Here is a 22,014-nt window from a genome sequence, read left to right as displayed (position 1 = left end):
TGGTGAACTTTCGTAGGTGAGTGAATAGCTTAAAGCTAATCTCTTTCAACTTTCCCATTTTTACAGAACTCTTTGTAGAACTTGTGGAGTGCGAGGTGATCTAAACGTGTCATTTTAAAATGTTCTCCCAATACCCACCACTAAGACCCCCCAATAGCCATTATAGTACTTTTTGGACAAATGGACCAATCAACAATCAAGAAAATGAAAAAATGAAAAAAAGAGAACAGTTATTGGTGTTCATGGTGATTTGTTTTGGCATGTTTTACTAGGATTTTTTTAGGCGATAATTGGGGGAAAGACAATGGTTAAAGTGGCAGCATTGCATACATGGGCTACAAGTAGCTTGTTACCCCTAGTGTTAATGAAAGGTCGAACAAAATTCAATATAGAAACCTACACTACATATGTAAATATCATTCTTTCAATTATTTCAAGATTCAATTACTTATGGCTTTTTACCAAACTATTTTAGATAATATTAGACATAATTGAATGTAATAACATAATATCTCTATAAATTGTGAATAAATAATATCTTTACATATTAAATATTTGTGATGTTATTATTAAAATTATATTGTTTAGTTTTCGAATCAAGTCCATTGATTCATAGTTTATGAATATTGGTTCTTTTATCATCAAAGATTGTGATCTAAAATGTTGATAAAAAAACTTTAACACAATCTACTAAGAAAGGAACTGCAATAAGAACTCATAAGAATGAATGGAACACTAAACATTCATTGCATCTAGATTTAATGCTCACAAAGAACAAAAATTTTAATTCAAAGAAAATCATGACCTAGAAAACAACGCTCTTAATTTTTTTTATTTTGGAATAAAGAAAATTCAAATATTTTTCTCAATAGAATAATACATTTTTAGGTAATGTACATCAGTATATCTAAGCCCACTAAATCTATTATAAATGTAAGTGCTAGTGTGTAGTATATGTGTTTATATATATATTCTATTATAAATTGTCTAGACATAATTGAATCGAATTACATTGTATGATATCTCTATGAATTGTGAAAAGATGATATTTTTAAATATTAATCTTTGTGATGTCACTACAAGGATTCAATTGTGTGTGAACAAAAAACAATCGAATTTGGAAAAAAAACTAACAATACTGATTGATTTTGGAAATTTAATAGATCCAAATGTATTGACTTGTATTTCACTAATAATACTCTATAAGAACATGTTTCTAATTAGAACAAAGCACTTATTACATTTTAGTGTTCAGCTCATAAAGACTTACATATAAAATATATCTTCCACTGGAAAAAAAATGTTCTTCTGAATTTCTTTTTTAATAAAAAAAGACAAATATTCTTCTCAATAGATTCATACATTTATAATTAATAAACACCAAATATTTTTATTAGCCAAATAAATGGTCTATAAATATTAGTGTTATAGCAAAAGGTTAAAAGACAAGTTTTGAAGGGTTCTTGAAACCCTATTGACGAGTATATGGTACGAGGATAGTAGTCCATTCATCAAAGAGGAGGCGATAAGCATAGAGAATGGATATTAAGGAGAACCAAAAAAAATTGTGATTCATATTAAATATACGTATCAGAAAAGACGTCATTTTCATGTATGGATAGTAATATAGAAAAAATAGAAGTCATGTGTTGTCATGTGTGTTGCATTATCTATTCAGCTGCAGCTTGCACAGGGGGTTATGATTCCATCAAAGAGTGAGGTGCACTCACTTATGAAGTCCAACCTAGTAACTTCCAAGATCGTTGAGTTCAGATGCAACTCATCATGATACAATTCTATTTTGCTTGTAACTGTGAATAAAAATTGGTTGTATTGAGCAGTTCGTATAGCAAACTCTGCACGATCAGGTTCAATAGCATCAAACTGTAGCATATAGAGCTCTTTTGCAGGCATGCCAAGGAGTTTAGTTGCAGTTTCATCGAAATTCGTTGCCCACAATGATCAAGTATGGTCTTCAATCTTGACTTGAAGTACATATCTATAATCACAATCTAAAAAGGTGGTTAGACACTTTGGGCAATACCAACTGCAACCAGTATTTTGTTCAACCCTTTTCTTGCATTGCTTTCCTGCTATGACAAGGGGACAAGCTGGATAACAAAATTTCTTCCTTACCACAAAAACAAGGGTTACTTTAACAATGTATTGGAGAGGTTTTGAGGAAGTTGGACATTCCTCTTCAATCTTGGTAATGGTTTTCCGCACTAAAATCATAGGCGAATCTAGTAGGGTGGGTGTTGTTGCAAGAAACGCATGCCCATGTTCAGAAAACCAAGACTGTAGTTGGATGGCTTCATTAATATCAGGATTTACAAGTATCTATGAAGTGGCAAGTGTGCTTACAACCCTACCATTGTATTATGCCAGACGACCACCTTTTATAACAAGCACAGTTGACTTCTGTAGATGATACATTTCTTGTAGTTGTGCACCTTCTTTCATAGCTGCTTGTCCCCACAAAGTTACATTGATAGTGGATGTAGAAACATCAACCATCTTGAGACTCCTTCTTACAACCTCAGTTCCATCTCACCTTCGTATTGTAGAGGTAGGATCCACAGAAATGACAATTCCAATGAGATCAAGAGTAGAATCTATATTTAAATTCATAATCTCGACAATGGGTGTAAAAGTGTATCTAAGTGTTGGAAGTAAGAGGTCATCTTCACATAGTGAAAGTATTGAATCATCAGTTAAGGTGATTTAGAAGTAAGAGGTCATCGTCACATAGTGAAAGTATTGAATCATCTATTAAGGTGATTTCAAAATCACTTCCAATGACTTAAATTTCTTTACAAAATATGTACTCTTTGTTATACTTTTACCCAATGTTTGATTTGTGTTTGCAACTTTATTGTTATCTAATATGTTTTACATTTGGTAGTACCAAATATGTTCTAAAGCAATAACCAACCCTTTACTTAGGCTAATTTAACATTTGTACAAAGAGGTTCAACACAACTACTACTCTTACTCTTCAACATACTATATTTTTTCCACCTATACAACTTGCATTAAAGGGTGGATACTCTTTTGATATTACTATTACTGTTATTGCACTTCCTTTCTTTTGTAATTTTATAATGGTGATAGAAATACATTGTTCTTCTTACTATACAATTCAAGATATGGCTCCCATTGTTCCTAATCAAGATAGACAGCCCATCCATAGTAATAGTGTTGCTATGCAATCATGCAAGAGAAGTCGTGTATGTTATGGCTGCCATAGAGAAGAAATTAGAGCACGTCGTTGCATTCAACGCTAGCAACATTTTCAGTCAACACTGAACCAACCATTCCCCTCCCACCTACATGGTTCTACAAGTTCTCCTACACCACAACCTTCAATGAATGCACCACAAAATCCTACTGAGAAAATCCCTCCTTGTCAACAATCAATGAACCACATCGGTTTCCAGTTTTCCTCGAAATATATAAATGCAACCCATAGATTTAGAACTAGGATAGATGCCCTCTCACAATTGCAAACATGTACTACCTGAAAGGAGTGCTACCCTGGTATGAATGTGTGTACATCAAATGGAGTTATCACTTGTAAGAGATGTTCTTCTGAGAGGGGAATACATCGTTTCTCAGAAACCAACAACATGGACCCCTCTGAGCAACCAACTATGTTAAGGGTTCTCACCCAAGTAGAGGAGATACTTATTGCATATGTTACTCCCATCTTGCAAGTAACCCATGCTCATGGTGGGCAATACAAATATAGTGGCCACACAATAAGCTTTCCCCAGGATATTCAAACAATTACAAAATATTTACCCCTTACAATTGACAAACTAGATGTCCTAATGGTTCGAAGACTTAATACAAGTGGGAAGCATTATGATTGCTATGTTAGTAGAGGCCATGTTCATGATGCACTCTCATACAAGATCAAATTTGACCCTTACTACAAAGATGTAGAAATGGACATGTTGGCATTATCAATGCTTCCTACTTGCACTATCGATATTTCACAAATGCTACATACAATTGATGATTGTAGTGAACCTCTACCTTCGACAACTGATTCAGTTGAAAACATACAATCTGATATTGAATATGCCTCCCAATATTCAACATCGTTTATGATGGGCCTACCAAACAAACGTCGTCAGCTACAAATCATAAAAGATTCTTTACAAATGGAACAAGAGATAGATGACATCACAGTTTGGCCACTAATAGGTTCAACCGCCATTAATGAGTATACTACTGAGGGCTTGTTTGACATGGCTTTTCCCACAGTTTTTCCATATGGTACTGCACTACCCATGCAACCTTGCGTTAGAGAAGTCAAAATCCATGAATATGCCGTGCATCTTATTCATTACCATGATAATAGGTTTGGCCAACATCCACGCTTTAGATACTTCCTCTTGAATCTTATGATGCGTCATCATAGCCAGTCTAATGCATCTGTATTTATCAAGCACAGAGTGAAAGATAATACACCATCCACTATTGAAGACCTTCGCTCCCACCTCACTAACCTATCTGACAATAAACTTGTCGAAGAACTGATGCACTTTGGGTCTACTTTACGAGGGACAAGAGCATTCTGGAATACACATCGTATGGAGTTGGCAAGTTTGATAACCCAAATAGGATCTCCAACATTCTTCTTTACATTGACTGCAGCAGACACTAAATGGCCTGATTTGCATAGTGTTCTATCCCCAAATGTACCATCTTCATTGCTTACCAACAAACAACGTATTGATAATGTGATTAATAACTCGCATACAACATCACTATATCTACACCAACGCTTCAAAAAATTTCATGAAGAGATAATTGATAAGCTCATGGAGGCAACCAATTATTGGTATCGCTCAGAATGGCAAGGAAGAGGATCTGCGCACATATATGGTGTCATTTGGATAAAAAATGCTCCAAATATGGACACACTTGATTGGGAAAACCCTAAAGCAGTCAAAAAGGCCAAACAATTCTTTGAGAAATATGTTTTAGCTATGAACCCTCGCTCAAAAGTAGAAATGGACAACTTTCAACATAGAGCTCCAACAGAAGATCCATGTGTTCTAAATACAACTGAAATAACTTCTACTGATCCCTTAGTTGATTATGCAGAGTTGGTCAATCGTGTTCAAAGGCACACTCGATGTACTGAGAGGATGTGCCTATGCATGAAAGGTAAAGAAATGAAATGTAGATATAAAGCACCTTGGAAAGAATGTGAGCAAGCATCATTATACTGTAATGAAACAGGGCACAAATGCTTTGACCCAGCTAGAAATGATGATAGGTTGAACATTCATAACCCACATATGCTATCAATATAGAGAGCAAATATAGATTGCCAACCTATTACATCTTGAGCCTTAGTTCTCAAATACATTGCTAAGCATGCATCCAAATTTGAAAGAAAAAGTGAAAATTGTGTTCAAATGTTGGCTAGAATTTGCTCGGATTCAAATGTAGACGACAATGCCATCAAAGCATACCAGAAGTTTATGGCTGAAATTGTTTTCGAAAGAGACATTAGTGCACAAGAAACATGTCACATGCTTCAAAAATTGCCCCTTGTGAATTGTAATCGTCAGTTTATATCTTTGAATTGGGGCGAAAAGTGTTGCACCGACTTAAACAAACAAGTGTTGATAGCAACATAGAATCTAGCTACATACAAGCATACATGGAACGTCCAGCTGATCTTCAACAACTTACACTAATTGAATCAGCGAGATCATACACATATGCTGCATCTCACCAATGAGATAAATGGAGAATATGAAAGGAAATGGCAATAGTACAAGTGTATCCAAAATATTTTGTAATTCCCAATGAAGACTCTGAGCATTTTGAAACCTTTTGTTGGACTGAATTGCTCTTGTACAACACTTTCGTGATATCTGTGTAGATATAGGTGTGGACAAAGATGACATTATTAGACATTGGAAGCAATTAAAAATAGACACATATAATGTTTGGCATGTAGACCGCATAGATCAAGATGACGAGATCTTGAAAGAGGAGAATGATTTAGATGGTGACATGGAAATACAAGATTCATTGCAACTAAATGAGTGGGAATTTTTGTCCCAACTTGGCCTTGCCAATAGTTCTAGCCTAGATGATCTTGACATGTTGGGAAAACGTGAGTTTGACAACAACCATCCATGGGAAGACCATAACGTTCCTTTGAATTTGCATGACCATGCCATTCAATTTATACATAGACAAAAAAATGTTGGCTCAACTATTGGCCATTCTACCTCTGTCTCTTCCAATAGTTACACTTTATCACGACATCAACAAATTGCTCTTTCTATCATTAGAAACCACTATGCATCTAATTTCTCCATGGAGCCTTTATACATGGTCATACAAGGAACTGCTGGAACTGGTAAATCATACCTTATTAGTTGCATAAGAAATGCACTACACAACTCAATTCCAAATACAATAAATCCACTCCTTGTTCTTGCACCCACAGGCATTGCAGCTTTCAATATTCATGCATCAACCATACATGCAGCCCTCAAAATCCCAATTTGAGAAATGAAATCACTTCAGGGTCAAACATTAACAAAATACCAAGAAGACATGAAAAATATTCAATACATTTTAATTGATGAAATGAGTTTCATAGGTCCCAAACTACTTCTTAAAATTGATTCTAGGCTACGTGAAGCTATACCCTACAAACAACACCTTTTCTTTGGTGGCATGTCGATGATTCTTGTAGGTGACCTAGCCCAACTTCCACCAATTATGGATAAACCACTCTATGCATCTCACACAAATGCAAAACAATTGTGGCGTAGTTTTAACACAGTGGTAACATTAGAAACGATATTTAGACAGGAAGGTGATGATCCACTTCAAATACAATTTCGCAAAGCACTACACAATATCTGCAATGCTGAACCAATGCTACATGATTGGGATTTTTTAATGACTCGTACAAACAAGAACCTCACTCCAAATGAACAGATTGAGTTTGACCATGAAACTCATTTGTTTGCTACCAATGACCAAGTTTCACTTCACAACAAAAAAATGATAAAAAGGCTCAATGTGCCTATTGCACTATGCACTGCAACAAATACACATCGTAGGCTTGAAGAAACGATTGATGATGACCAATTACCAAGAGAAGTTTTATTATGTAAACTTCAATGTGTTATTCTTATAACGAACCTTTGGGTCGATGCTGGTCTTGTTAATGGGTCTCTTGGAGAGGTCAAAGATATAGTGTATCCAATAGGATGTAAACCTCCTTTGTTGCCTTCATATGTCACGGTAGAGTTTAGTAGTTATACTGGTCCACCTTGGGATCCTAGAAACCTAAAAATTGTTCTGATACAACCCATTTCCCGAGGCAATCATACACAAATACCTCTTACGACAGCTTGGGCTATCACTATACACAAATCACAGGGTTTAACCTTAGGCATGGCTACCATTGATATAGGGAAAACCAAAAGACAAGGCCTCACCTTCACAACAATCTCTAGAGTCAAATCCATCCAAGGGCTTCGTATAGAGCCCTCCTTTTCTTTTGAACGATTTTGCAAGATGAAAAAGAATCCGTACAATATTCTTAGAAAAAAAGAAGAAGCACGTTTGCACTCAATCTCGCATCAAAACCATGGCTTTGAAGCTACTTCTACAAAAAATGGTAATGTCTATCATTCTACAAATATCCTTTTTTTTCCATTTACTTGTGTGTTTGTGTGGCTTCCTAAGTAATTCACTACTCTTTTCTACAAGTTGACACTTGTTGGATTCAAAGAAGGTGTTCAGAAAAAAAAAAGGCTCAAGCAACTTTCAAATATCTTAGGTATCTTTTGCTTCCTTCTATAATTTCACTACGACTACAATTCCTACAATTGCCTCATATCTACCTCATATAAAGAATTAATCCTTTTTTTTTTCCTTACACACAGGTCTTTGCTGCCTTGCCCCAAATAATACTCCTATTATGTTTATACTTGCAATTTCATAAAAATTCAAAAAAAAATGTGCAATTCAAATCAAGTATGAAGTCTATTTTTTTATCCTCAAGACTAAGGGAGTGGACATTTTTTGGTTCCATAAGTCAAAAAATATTGTGAACTTTGCCATTGAGATATGCTTCAAGACTATCTATTCTAACGTTGGATGATCCTTGTAGTTACATCATTATGATTTAACTTTTGCGACTTGTTCTATCTTCTCATCTTATTCTTTGGTACATATTTATGTATTCAATGTGCCTCCTTGATGAGATCTATGTGTACTGTTACGTTTCTATTTACAATTTCAATAGAACTAAAAAAATGTGCAACTCAAATCAACTATTGAACTCGATGTCTTGCATTAAATCAAATAATATCATTTTACATTTTTTTGAACCTTCAAAGACAACTGTCAAATGTATATTCCTCTATTCTATATATATAATCTACACTATCAAATATAAATATTTGTTTTATATTTACGTCTTTTAAATTTATTTTTTAAATTTAAAAAGCTATCGACGTACCCCTTGCACCTCTTTCTGGAGCAAGTGCTAGTTTTATTAGCCAACTAAATGGTCTATGAATATTAGTGTTAGTGTTTACTATGTAGTGCCCGTATTTGAGGATTAGCTTCCAGGTGGCAGCTAGAAGCAATAGCAAGGAAAATAATATGGCCGTTTATTGTCGGGACTCGGGAATAGTTCCGTCGCCAAAATTTGCTCTGTACGGTCTGGATTTTGAAGGCAAATGTGAAACGGACGACAAATAAATCATCCCGCATTTCATGTACGACCAAAGACGCCGAGAATAAGTTTTCCCCTCTGTAATTGCAGATGAAAAGGAAAAGATGGGGTTTTGAAATTCTAACAGCAGAGAGCTTTTTGCCCATTAAAACAATATTCCTAATTTTTCACAAAACAACATTACAAAATTTAAAGGGAGATTCTGCTGGACATGAGGTTTTAACCAGTAATTTGAAAATGGCGGACTAAGCGAGCGTTCTGAACTGGTTAAAATCTGTCTGATTTAACTTAGAAATTTGTTACTTACATGCTTTTAGGGTTTTATTTAAAAACTCTCACCATCGTCGATCCATAAATCAGATACTGGGATCTGCAGAGCCAATGCTATGCTCCTCGACTTCATTATAGTTACTCTGCCAACTGCCTCTTCGTAACAAAGCAAACCATCATCTCTACGCTCATCCACAACGACCATACACAGCAGATTCCCAAGTCCTGAGCGTCCCTCGGTCGTATTTTTGTACATGTTTCTCACATAACGGTCTCTCCTACTTGCCCTTTCCGTCTCTGAAATCTTCATCTCAGGCAGAACCCTCGCAATTGCATCCTCGTAACGTTGCTTTGTAGCCTTGCAAATATCACTGCAGGTACTACTTCGCGGAACATCCGAAAGCCGTTCGTGCCCACAAATCACACAAATACTCCCCAGAAAAGCAAGGTACCTGATCAAGTGCCCGAGAAGACCTTCCACAACATTATTATCAGTTAGGGCAGCCTCGTTTCGGCCCAGGGCAGACCTGATGTGCTCTTTCGCGGTGCCGGGCAGCAGGTAACCCAACCCCAAGGAGGTCCCGGTTTCGAGTCCCTCCTGAGAACAGACGACTTCCACGAACTCCGTCAAAAACACGCGCACAGTGAGGGGGCGGTCGTTGGCCACACCAATTCGCAGAAGCACGTCATCTCCCTCCAAAAACTCATGAACAGCAACCTCAAACTGGAAATTGGGGTTGGGTTCGTCGAAGGTTCGAACCCTGCACCACTGAAAAACATTTCCATTCTCAACGGCCTTTGCCTGAATCATTCTCATGCTGCATTTCCAGCCATCCCGTGGAAAGAAACCAGTGGCCCAGAGCTCATCTGCAATCGTCCATTTGCCAATCCACCATCCTGATCTCTCGGAGCTCTCCCTCTGCTGCTGGTCGCCAGAAACAGGGGAGTTGACTTGGTCAACAAGAATGGCCACCGCTGCTTGTGCTGCCTCGTGAAGCGCCTCTTGCGTAGACTCGCAAGCTGTCGCCATGATTGCGGCGTCAACAACAATCCACCACCGCTTACCTTCTCCGGCGAGGGAAAACAAACGGGAAAATGCATACAATTTATCCAGCGCTTCGTCCATCCTGCGCAGAGACTCCACGGACGCCTTATACTCTTCAAGCAGAATCTCAAACTTTGCAGGCAAATTGGGCGGCGCGGCAGCTTCTGATGAAAACAAAGTGGCTTGATCCGATCGTTTGACATGTATGATATTGAAGGAATATTCGCTAGGGTTTTGCAAGGGAAGGGCTTGAATCGACCATACCAGACCTCTCATTGCCAATTTGATGTGTCGTGGGGTGCGAATGAATTTCATGTTGCAATCTGCATAGCGAGAACATTTCCAGTTGACGATATCGGTTTGCAGATTCAATTCGTAGTCATCCAGCGCCATTAAAACTGTTGCAATTTTTCAACCCTAAAACACCACTGCGCTGCTCAATTGTTTCGTTTCGCCTAAAGGAAAGATAATTTGAAGGAACCGCTTCAGCTTGACTGCATAGATGGTGATGCGTTTGAAGAGATGAGGCCGACTACTCGTGAGTTTCGTGGTTGTGTCATCACGGAAACTTCGTTGTCTTCGTTGAGAAATTTCAAAGAAATTGCACCTCAAAGACTTTAGATGGAAACTCATGTTAATGCCGATGAAATTTGCGTGAAACTTGAAAACGAAGGCACCTAGGTAAAGGAGGAATAATTTAACTTGGAAATTGCCGAGGCCCACCTCTTTCAATCGTCGTTGTACGTTCTCACAGATGTGCCGTTCTTCAATGGCATGAGTGCACTATTGGAGATTAAAGCATCTGATGAAATTAGCTTCCACCAATATCACCATTTGCTAGGCGAATCAAGCTCTTTAATGTAGGTGGTGTTATGATCGTCCCAATCAGAATATTTGCTTTGTCAAGATTTTTTTATTTCTTTCAAATGGAAAATGGACTTTGTTGGTTGCTTGGAGAGTCTATTATTATCAACACTTGTATCCACTAGGTTCAAGGGTTCAGCCAATTGTCAAATCGAAAAAATGTTAAATTTTTCATAACCTGCCTTTGAAATCATTGTCTACATGTTGCATCAAAATTTATTTTTACCATACTAATTTCAAACAATTGTGAAATAGATGAGATCTTTAAATCAACCATGCCTTTTCATCACATATAAGACAACATCCTTTCAACAGTAAGTAGAACACCCTTTCAACAATAACTAGAATGAAAATGGTTGCCTCTAATGCAATTTGACATTAATTTGAAGATGGTAAAATTTTTTTGACCATTTTAGATTTTTCCGATCTTTGAAGAACCTAACCTAAGCTTCAAAAACCCTTTGTGTAAGAAAAGTATGTGAACTTTATAAACAATGTGTAAGAAAACTAAGTAAACTATATAAGCAAATGCATACAAGTGGTTGCAGGGATTAGAATATCCATCTAGATCATATGATAAAACTTCATGTTCTAAAACCTTGTAGGTTTGACAAATGAAATTATCTAGACCATAAGATAAAGCTTCATGTTCTAAAACCTTGTGAGTTTGATAGATAAAATTATTTGTGGTCAATTTATAACCTACAATTTAATATTTGAAATCATATGACAATGTTCAGCTATCTATTTTTTAACATGACTTCCATATGCAATTCTACTGCCAACATACCTTGTGTCAACATTTACAGTTAATAATAGTAGAGTGGGCATTTAAATGAATTTTGGGTAATAAAGTTCACTCAATCAGTCATTTCTTATACACATAGTATCAATTATGAGGTAATTTTTACTTTTCCAAAATTAAATGCCTCTGATAGACATCACACATAGTTGTAATTTGTTTGTTTAAATGCCTAACATTGGTTAGAAGGTGGTATCTTCATAAGGTAGCTTAGGGAATATAATTTAAAGCATGTGTTCTACCAATTCATAATACATTCATACTTGCAACTATGGTCTAGAAAATTCTAGGAAAAAAAAGCATACGTTCTATCATTTATGGAGCCTGCAAATAGTTGAGAATGGTTAATGGTTTTGTAAGCAATGTCTTGTGTGGCCCCATAAATTTTAATAGCCACAAAATATTTTCCACCATAGCTTCTTGTGGATCTTCGAGTCTTTCATCCAAAATATCCTTTATCGAAGCTCACCTCCATTATTACTTTGAGCTGCATTAAACTAGGCCTCCTTGAGCCCTTCTCTCGCTAGATGTTTTATGCTTATTACTTCGAACGCCAACACTCCAAAGTTATACACATCACATTTCTCCATTGTGCATAAATTAAAAACTCAAATTATAAGTTTGGAAGAATTTTTTATGGAAAGCGTTTCAAATGATCTACATTAAATTAATTTTTTTTTAAAGATTAGAAGGGGGTTGCTGCAGCTTTTGCAGTGGATATGCAAGACTATTAACACATTAGAAACTTGCCCGTGAAAATAAATACCTTTTAGAAATTACTTAAAGTCCGTTGACTGGATCAAAAAATTAATAATTAACAAGTCTTACAAATTTTCCGTTAAAAAAATAGTTTTGGAGAACAAAGCTCCCACAATAAACTTATCGACTTAATTAATAACATAATACAAAATAATATCTTGAATTTAAATACTTTTCATTTATGTATTAGAAAATATTTGTGAAAAGTATCAAAATAGCTTTATTGCTATGTGAAATTCTTTTCTTCAAGTCTAATTTACTTGTAGTGAAGTAGGCATGTACACTAGTTGTTTTAAATTAGTTTATTAATAAAATAATATATTCTATAATTTAGAAAAAAAAAGATAGAATAATACTATGAAAATGAAAAGACACGGAAAAATAGAGGAATAACAAAGAGGGAAATGGGGGATATTGGAGAGAAAAGGAGGAGGCGAGGGAGAGTTAAAAGGAAAAGGGGAAGACGAAGGGATCTGAAAAAAGTTGGATAAAAGAGGATGCCATGGAAGAGCTGGAGGGGCTGCTTCCCAATTTCCTAGCCAGTATGAGGAAAATGTAAGTACATTTCCTGGATATTGCTATGAAAATTGAATGAAGTGGACAAGTAAGGCTAGAGAAATTAGAGGATGGTGCGAGGAAAGTAGAGTGCAACAGACAAGAAGGCACATGAAATCTGCTACTTATAATTACCCAACTGTTTAAAACCAATCACACAGACTGGGGTCTAGCAAATTTCTGAGGCGCAGAACAATTATAATCTACTCGAGTTTTCTAAGATGGGCAGCAATGAGTACATATTGGATTTGGAAACTGAAATCGCCATATGGCAGAGCTCCAGGGCTTCAGACGACTCCATTAAATTTGACGCCGGATGTGGGCGTATTGAGATCATCGAGATGAAGGGGCTGGCGTGGTCAGTTGAAGCCCGGCGCATGCCCAATTGCAAGAATTATACTTTCAATATCACTGGTGTCAACCCACCAGAATCCCTTCTCCATTTACAAGCCAAATTAGAGCTTCTGCTTGTGGCGCTTCAGAGGTACATCAGGTCTATGTTCAGGGTGGAGGAATTGCTAGATAAATTGTATGCATGTTCCCGCTTCTTGTCTCGGGCAGAAAATGAGAAGCGGTGGTGGATTCTTGTAGATGTCGCGATCATGGCTGTGGCATGTGAAACAGCCAGAGAGGCGACTCAAGAGGCTGCAAAAGCGGCGGCCGCTATTGTTGTTGAGCTCATGCAGCCACTGGCGTCTTTACCTTGGGCGCAAAATTTTATTAAAGAGGAGGTCTGCTGGGCCACCAGTTTTTTTGGTAAAGAGGAGGCCTGGAATATTGGCGTTGCACAGGCGTCCATTAACGGCGGAAACATGCTTCAGTGGTGTAAATTTCTGGTCTTGGAGACGGAGAGCACGTTTCCCAGCTTCGAACTCGAAGTTGCAGTAGAAGACTTGTTGCAGGGGAATGATGTGATTTGTAAAATTGGGCTTGTGAATAGCTCCGTGCTAAAGGTGAGCGTGCGTCTGGGAGAGAAGATAAGCCTGGTTTGCTCACATGATCAGAAACATCATCGAGACCGCCCCTGAGGGCGAAGATGGTGCTGAGAATGTCGTGGAAGGTGTTATAGAGCGTGTGGTGGGTTATCTGGTGTTTCTGCCGAGAGCATGCGAGGTTTGTGGGAGCCATCGCATTTATCAGGAGGATTCATGGAGCAGCATGAGGATTTGCAGCAACATTTGCAAGGCTCGCAAATATGTGTGCGGGGGTTCTTTACCAAAGTTGACATGGCCCACTGATCATAGTAATGGTCTTGGGAGAGGAGAAGAAAATGTAAAGATAAATTCGTTGAGCAATACAGAGGCGGCACGAGAAGGGCTTTCCACTTTAATTCTCAGAGATTGAAAGCTGTTTTAGATGGGACAGGGTGAATGAGATGGAAAGCTATATGTTAATACTCTATTTTTAGTTATGAACATTGATGTACCATAGTAATGATACCTTAGTTTTATTGTGATAGCATACCTTTTCAAATCAATGAGATTTTTAAATCAATCATACCTTTTCATCAAATATCAGATAACAGTAGAACACCCTTTCAACAATAACTAGAATGAAATTTGTTGCCACTGATGCAATTTAACATTAATTTGAATACAATAATTATTTTTTAACCATTTTAGATTTTACCGATCTTTGAAGAACCTAAGTTAAGCTTCAAAAACCCTTTGTGTAAGAAAAGTATGTGAATTATATAAACAATGTGTAAGAAAAGTGAGTGAACAATATCAACAATGCATACAAGTGGCTCTTAGGATTAGAATATCCATCTAGATCATATGATAAAACTTCATGTTCTAAAACCTTGTAGGTTTGACAGATGAAATTATTTATAGACCATATGATAAAGCTTCGACCAGGCTTAACCAGCACACTCAAACCTTTTGAGTGCTTCGGTGGCTGGGTTGTGGGCCCCTCCCTAACTTAACTTTGCTTTCAATTTTTTGACTTGCATTTGACATCGGTGTTTGGCATGTGTACTTTTCTGTTTGGATCTCGTGAGTTCAAATTTAACTTTCTTTTACTTCTTATGCAAGTGGGTCCATTGTTGTTGAATATTTTAACACTTTTCATCATTGGTTGAAACTTACGATGTACATAGGGATTCGTATAATGTTCTTCCAATTATTTTACTATGTTTGATATTTAATAACATAGATTATTATGTTTAAAAGTGATAATTTTATAAAATTTACTCATTGAAATATTAGTTTTTATATTCTATAAATTAATTTGTTTTAAACATTATTTCATAATAAAAATTAATAATGACATTAAAATATTATATTTAAAATATATGTATTGTTATTTAATTATATGTTTTAGATAAAACATGTAATCTTTCTAAAATAAATCATATGAATATATTTTATAAATAAAATAAGTCAAAAGGTAGCCTATTAACATTAATCAATAAACGATAATATTTACAATAATAAATAGTTAAATTTTAAAAAATAAATATAATAAATATAGTAATTTGAAAAAATTATATGGTAATTTTTGTTGATTGATAAATATAATGAATTTGGTACTTTGTAAAATTATTTTCTGATATGAGCTTCTTGCTTCTTCTGTTTACATAGGACGTTCAAAACAATTTATATGTAACAAAATCAAGATTATATCAAGTGAGTATTGAACCTTTTAGTCTTTGTTTGTTCTTTATATATCTTATTACTGTGACTTCTTTCTTACAACATTATTCACTATAATTTTTCAGTTTTAGTTTGTGAAGATTCAAAATTCAATAAAGGTATGTTGGCAAAGTTTTTAAGAAACCAAAATTTAAAAATTATATGTTTATTTTTCCTTACTCAATTTTTTTTGCAAACCATTAGCCAATCTCAGATAAACTTGGAATCATGGCCAGAGCATGCAAAGTGTTTAACTGCTTTAATAGGTTACAAGATATCTTCACTGTATTTATCTTTTTACTTTATTCTTAAAAGACTTAGATTTTCTAGAAAAGGCAAATGATAAATAATATGGTTTTTTTTCCCTTACAAACTTTTTTGCAAACCATTAGCCAATCTTAGATAAACTTGGAATCATGGACAGAGCATGCAAAGTGTTTAACTGCTTTAACATGTTACAGGATAGCTTTAACAGGTTATAGGATATCTTCACTATATTTATCTTTTTACTTTATTCTTAAAAGACTTAGATTTTCAAGAAAAAGAAAATGATAGCTATAAGACCATGTTTTATAACAACAACATTCTATTATGGTGGCTATGTAAAATGGAGTTCAGAAATTGTTTATGAACATTAATCAAAACATGTAGCTGGTTTATATTCCATGTTAGTTAGAAGTTTTGGTGGATATAATACATCATATAAAATCATAGACAAAGCACAATTATGAAAGGAAATGCACAAAATAGATTTGTTGAGGATGATTAAAAACTATAAAGTATATAAAATGTACAGGTTTTTAAGCAAGATATAACATCCCTTTACTAACATCCTCTCTTCTTGTGCAAATTCAAGAGCTATAAAAGTAGTTTATAAATAATATTGATTCAAATGCCAAGAATGAGAAGCCTTATCAACTTCCAAAATCTACATTCCAAAACCTTTAACATCATCCCCACAACTGGCAAAAAATGGGAGACTTGAAACTGGACATGTATATCCATTAAATCATAATGTAAAGATTTTTTTTTTGTTAAATAGTATAGCTGAAAATTGCTAGTAGACATATATCAAAATATGGAAGGATAAACAAGGAATGTGAAAAATTTGACAGAATGCATCAAAGATAATTCAAGTTGTGGAATTTCATAAACTATCTTAAAAAATTTTATTGTGTTTGTACATGCCCAAAATAACAACATAGCATTACAAAATCTAAAATTTGCTTACAGTGCAACACAAACAAGTATGATGATACCATAGCATGCATTTTCAATCAAATCCAATGTGTTTGCATTAGTATCTTGCATGCTCCCATACTCTATGATATTAACCATGTCAACCATATGTTCATTGTACTTAGAGTGATCCTTATCTCATTCATTTGCCCTATCAAGATCATCAATCCAATTTTGACACTTCAGATTTCATGGCATTTGTGGAAATGTGGGTGTTTGATTCAAGATACTTGTTTTTCTCCTTATATTCATGTTTTTCTCCTTATATTCATGTATTCAATTAAGTCCCTTTGTCAATGAAGAGTATTGCCAAATCCATCTTGTATGGGATGAAATGGATGCACACTTGGATAGTCTAATCCAAGATGGGATGATATTTTTCTACTTTTGACTTTATTTGTCAAGTCCTTCAAAAAATTTCGAATGAAAGAAAGTGTTGCTAGATCAGATGTACTAGTCATTCCTTGAATCTCGTTGTGTATTTCCAACTTTATTTCGATCATTGCATTCTCATCATTGTTTTCTATCGTCCACAAAAGGTTAAACATATAATTTTAGGAATAAGAATAAAAATCATCAATATGTAATTATTATTTCACCTGTGTACATATCGAGTGATCATCCAATAGTTGACAATTTTTGTTATCTCCAATCCCATCTAATTCAGTTACTTCCTACAATGATAATGAGACACATTTAAACATATGATTTGTCAAGAATCTTATACCAGTAAAATAAATAAATAAACTTTTTTGTCATACCAAATGATTAGAAACACCGACTGGGCATCTTTCTTCCATGGAATCAACTGTTGTAGGGAGATAATCCAAGTCTACATGCAAATTATTATTAGACAAATTTTCTCTCTCTCTCTCTCTCTCTCTCTCTCTCTCTCTCTCTCTCTCTCTCTCTCTCTCTCTCTCTCTCTCTCTCTCTCTCTCTCTCTCTCTCTCTCTCACACACACACACACACACACACACACACACATTAAGTTCACCTTGATCACATGCTTGCAAATGTATCCTTGCTTTGAAAAGTTGCAAGAGCACATGTACATAGATCATGTGATGAGATATACACCTCATATTGAAAATAAGTATCACTTTGACTTGTAACCCATGCTATACAATCATCAAGATCACTAAATGTAACATTTTCATCTGGAATTTGTAATGCTCAAACCCAAGATGTGTTTTCAATCTTCTCAATTTCAAAGTTCCTATAGAAACCATGCTTCTTGCTGATTTGTACCCACCAATAATAGATATAAACATGTGTTGTTAGTTGATGCACCAACCAATCAACACAACGATTGGCATCACACTCTACTACTTTTAAGAATCGTCTTTTTAGGTGTGAGTGGTATGACTCTATGGTTTCATTTGTTTCTTGCCCTGCATGCTTGAGTGTATGGCAACATCTATTCCACATACTCAATCTTTCAGACCATCAACTCTTAAAATAATCAACAAATGGGGTTGTGTGTATTTAAAGTCTTTAATAAACATGTGAACATCATTCCTTGTTGAATCTTCATTTACTTAACGATGCATGATATATCCAAGCCTATCAAACATTTCTTGTCTAATTGCATTATCTTTGACCTTTGCAATTAAGTTTTTCAACCATGCACGTCTAACATGCCAAGAACATAGATACACATCACATTCAAATACTTCTCTGCATCATAAATATTATACATTTAGTATTTAAAACTATTTTTTAATGGTTTCATACATTGTCAAAGAGATGTATTTACTCTCCTTTATGAGATATGATTATAAAAGAAGTTATGAGAACTTACCTATTAAAAGAAAAAGTAAATTATAACTTGATGCAACTTGAGGCCTACAAAGACATGATAGATAAATTACATGTATATTGAATAGTAAAAATTGGTTAAACAATACAAGGTTGATCTAGCTAATATTGTGGGATCTAGACCTAAAGGATAAATTACCATCTTTGAAATTGAGAGTGTAGCAAATATTATAATAATACCTTCTCCATATGTTAGTGTCATGGCTAAACCCAAACCATCCCCTATTGTTGTTGTTGTTATTAAACTTGTGGCTTCTTAGAAAACACTTGTGTGTCTAGGAACCATGGTGCCTTTTACAACAATACATGTGGTTGTGGCAAGAAATATGGTAGAGATCCTTTCAGCTCCTACATTCTAGGTTGGGTACTCTATCACTACAAATGCTCTAGATTCTCTCTACAAAAATGGGAAATCCAAGGGGGTGACCATGAATTATCTACTAGAAAAGACAACTACAATGCCTTTAGCACAACATTTGATTGTCAACTCAAGCTACAAGGCTGATCAAAGTTTTACTTATAACAATAGCACAAATATCATAGTTGCAGTCATAAAAAATGGAGGACTTATATAAATCTTGTTCTTCAAGATGCAGATAAGGCAAACCTATATTTACTTTCTTGAAGGCAGAAGGATCTTGTTGAGAAATCTCGTGCAAAGAAACTTCAACCTCAAGAATATAATTCAAGAACCTTTACTTTATGCAATCTTGGAATGTTTGGAGTAGACAGATTTGATGTAATTCTTCCACTAGAACAAGGTGCAACTAGGGTTGTTGAGGGATCAAAGAATATAGTCACAAAAACTAGAGATGGGTTCCTTGGTGTGAAAAGTAAAATATAGGTGAATGTAAGTACATACCACTAAAAATCTATGGTGCTCATTTGGCAACCCTCTTGAAAATATTTGCAAAAGTTATGGAAAACCTAGTGGTACTTACATTGTAAGGGTAAGGTATGAATGATGCCTTCTTTGTGTGTGTGTCATGTTTTGGAGAGATTTTTCACCATTCAATGTTGATGTGCTCGTATTGTGTTACAAAAAGATGCAGTAATTGTGTTTGTAATTTCCTTTTTGTATAAGCTTCATTTTGTGACTAAATTTGTCTCTTTAGAGTCTTAGACAAGTACTATGAAACTTTGCATATTCTGGAAAATGTTATAAAGGTGGATATAATAGCTTAAATTCACCTTGTGGCTGCTATTGTGGTCAACATTTTCTATATTTTGTAATTCAATGAAGTGAGGCTAGTTTGATCTAATAATAATAATAATTATTATTATGTAAACATTAAGTCAAATAGACCTAGTGAAAATGATATAAATATATTTTTATCACATCAAAACAACATTCATATGTTATTAATGGACAACCATATATTAACAAAGGGTAGGTCATATGTAAAATGAATAACCATTAAATTTCATGTAAGTTGAAATCATTGCTATAGTGTCAAATAGCGGGCATGGATAGAACAATGATCCAAAGGAAACACATGATATTAGTTGTGATAAACAGTTAATGGTGCCAAAAAATAGGGATTAAAAAACTCTTAATAATTCTTTATAGAAAAAAGTGCATTCATCAAAGAAAAATTACTAAGATCCAAATATATGTCAGAATGAAGTGTCTTAGTTTAAAGGACACTTCTATTAATGTCCTAAAATAAAACAGAAATATAACATTTACATAAAAATAAGGTTTTGAAGAAAATAGAAATACCTAATAGCTTTGATCTCGACACTTGCATCATCCACCATAAATGCGTTTAATCTCCAACCAATATTATTCAAGTGAACCCGTTGGAGAAGTATATGCATCCAATATACAATATCATATGCACAAGACCTTGACATAATGACCCATGCCACAGGCAACCCGATATGCTTTGAATTGAATGCAAGGATTGTATATAATTGAAATTGTCATAAGACATGGGGTATGATATATCAATACTATATTTAATTGAGAATACAAAAATTAAATTCAACTCTATAATAAAATAATACTAATATACCGTCATTGCATTCATACCAAATGTAGAATCCATTGCTAATATGTTATTATGGCCATAATGAAGCATCCAATCAAGTCGCTCTGGTAATTGAATCCCAAAAAAAAATGGGATATGGTCATCTCCATCAACAATAGTGGCACTATATTGCTGATATGCAAACCACTTATCTAGATTTGCCAAAACCCATTGTTACACTGAACGAGTATCATTACTATCTAACACATATCTTAATGTATTAATTTTGCGATTAATATTTACAATATCATCCACTGTAAGAAAATCATCCCTACAAGTTTGACCCTCAAACATGGTCATCTTTTCATGCACCATTTGTTTATGTTTTTTATGCACCACATCTGTGGACATGCCAAGCAATAGTAATGACTCCACCCATTGATGTAATTGTTTGCTAATATATGGTACAAAAAAGGACCTTGTTCCTAAAAACTCATTATTAATTTGACCATGAAAATTTTTTCCTTCACTATCCACATGTTGAACCTGGTGATACCATATTAGCACATGGTTTGGCTTACAAATTGTTATCTGTGTGCTAAAATGATAGGTGCAACTAGATTGTGTATGTTTACGACCAGGTCTGCTACACTTCCCTATTTTAGGCACTAAGGAAGAATCAAAAGGTGTCACATTTTTTCCCTTATAATCACTTGGTCCATATGCACACCAGTACCTATTAAATTCAATAAGAACATTCAAAAATTTAAGTATAGTTAACTAATCATTAGAGACATTATTTTCAAATCACTAATACGAGTATAAAAATTTGTATTTAGTAGTTCATTATCCTTATTCGTACATCTTATATTCTGAAAAGCTATTAATTCTGGTTTTTATATCTGAATGCAAAGGATTCTTCTTATTATGACTTTTGTAAAAGAAGGTTGGGTATGACTCCCTTGAGTTTTCTCCCTCAATAAAATCATTCAATCTATTGGCCTCAATCCAAGTTTAAAATAATTCTATCAGGTTGCTCCATTATCAAAGGGCCAAACTCCTAGCTACTATCATAAATTATACTAATAAAAAAAGGATAAAAATTTAAGAAAAGAAGTTACAAAACATTGCAATGCATGCGCACAATCAACCAAACATGAAGAGCTCTAAGAAAAATCTGCATTAAAGAGCAAAGGGAGTGGCTTGGCTATTAATCCTACAACATGAATTGTTGATTTAGAAACTCTCAACAAAGAGAAATACAAATTTGTTCAAATACTTACTAAATTGGAACCTGATCATTGCGTATTTA

At 34.8% G+C, this 22,014-nt stretch overlaps 1 protein-coding gene and 1 pseudogene across 1 annotated transcript; both read left to right on the top strand.

Moving 5' to 3' along the window:
• Nucleotides 1-6,717: 6,717 nt before the first annotated feature.
• LOC149541025 (ATP-dependent DNA helicase RRM3-like) lies at nucleotides 6,718-8,763 on the top strand. Its single transcript, XM_089802777.1, has 2 exons — nucleotides 6,718-7,293; nucleotides 8,605-8,763. Exons 1-2 carry the CDS (start codon nucleotides 6,718-6,720, stop codon nucleotides 8,761-8,763), a joined length of 735 nt encoding a protein of 244 aa, XP_089658903.1.
• Nucleotides 8,764-18,800: 10,037 nt separating this feature from the next.
• LOC149541024 (dihydrolipoyllysine-residue acetyltransferase component 4 of pyruvate dehydrogenase complex, chloroplastic pseudogene) lies at nucleotides 18,801-19,677 on the top strand (annotated as a pseudogene).
• Nucleotides 19,678-22,014: the final 2,337 nt, after the last annotated feature.

The sequence above is a fragment of the Cupressus sempervirens genome, chromosome 9 (genome assembly GCF_028749045.1).
Source record: "Cupressus sempervirens isolate cs-2001-9-10 chromosome 9, ASM2874904v1, whole genome shotgun sequence".
Taxonomy (NCBI): Eukaryota; Viridiplantae; Streptophyta; class Pinopsida; order Cupressales; family Cupressaceae; genus Cupressus; species Cupressus sempervirens.
Note: the sequence above shows the minus strand (reverse complement) of the source record. Positions and strands in the feature narration are given on the sequence as shown.

What these genes read in the sequence shown, in the direction of transcription:
- LOC149541025 (XM_089802777.1), top strand. Translation starts at nt 6,718, where the DNA reads ATGTCGATGATTCTTGTAGGTGACCTAGCCCAACTTCCACCAATTATG. An exon ending in TGTTGCCTTCATATGTCACG is followed by an intron (nt 7,294 to 8,604) that starts GTAGAGTTTAGT and finishes TTTACTATGTAG; the next exon opens with TGCCCGTATTTGAGGATTAG.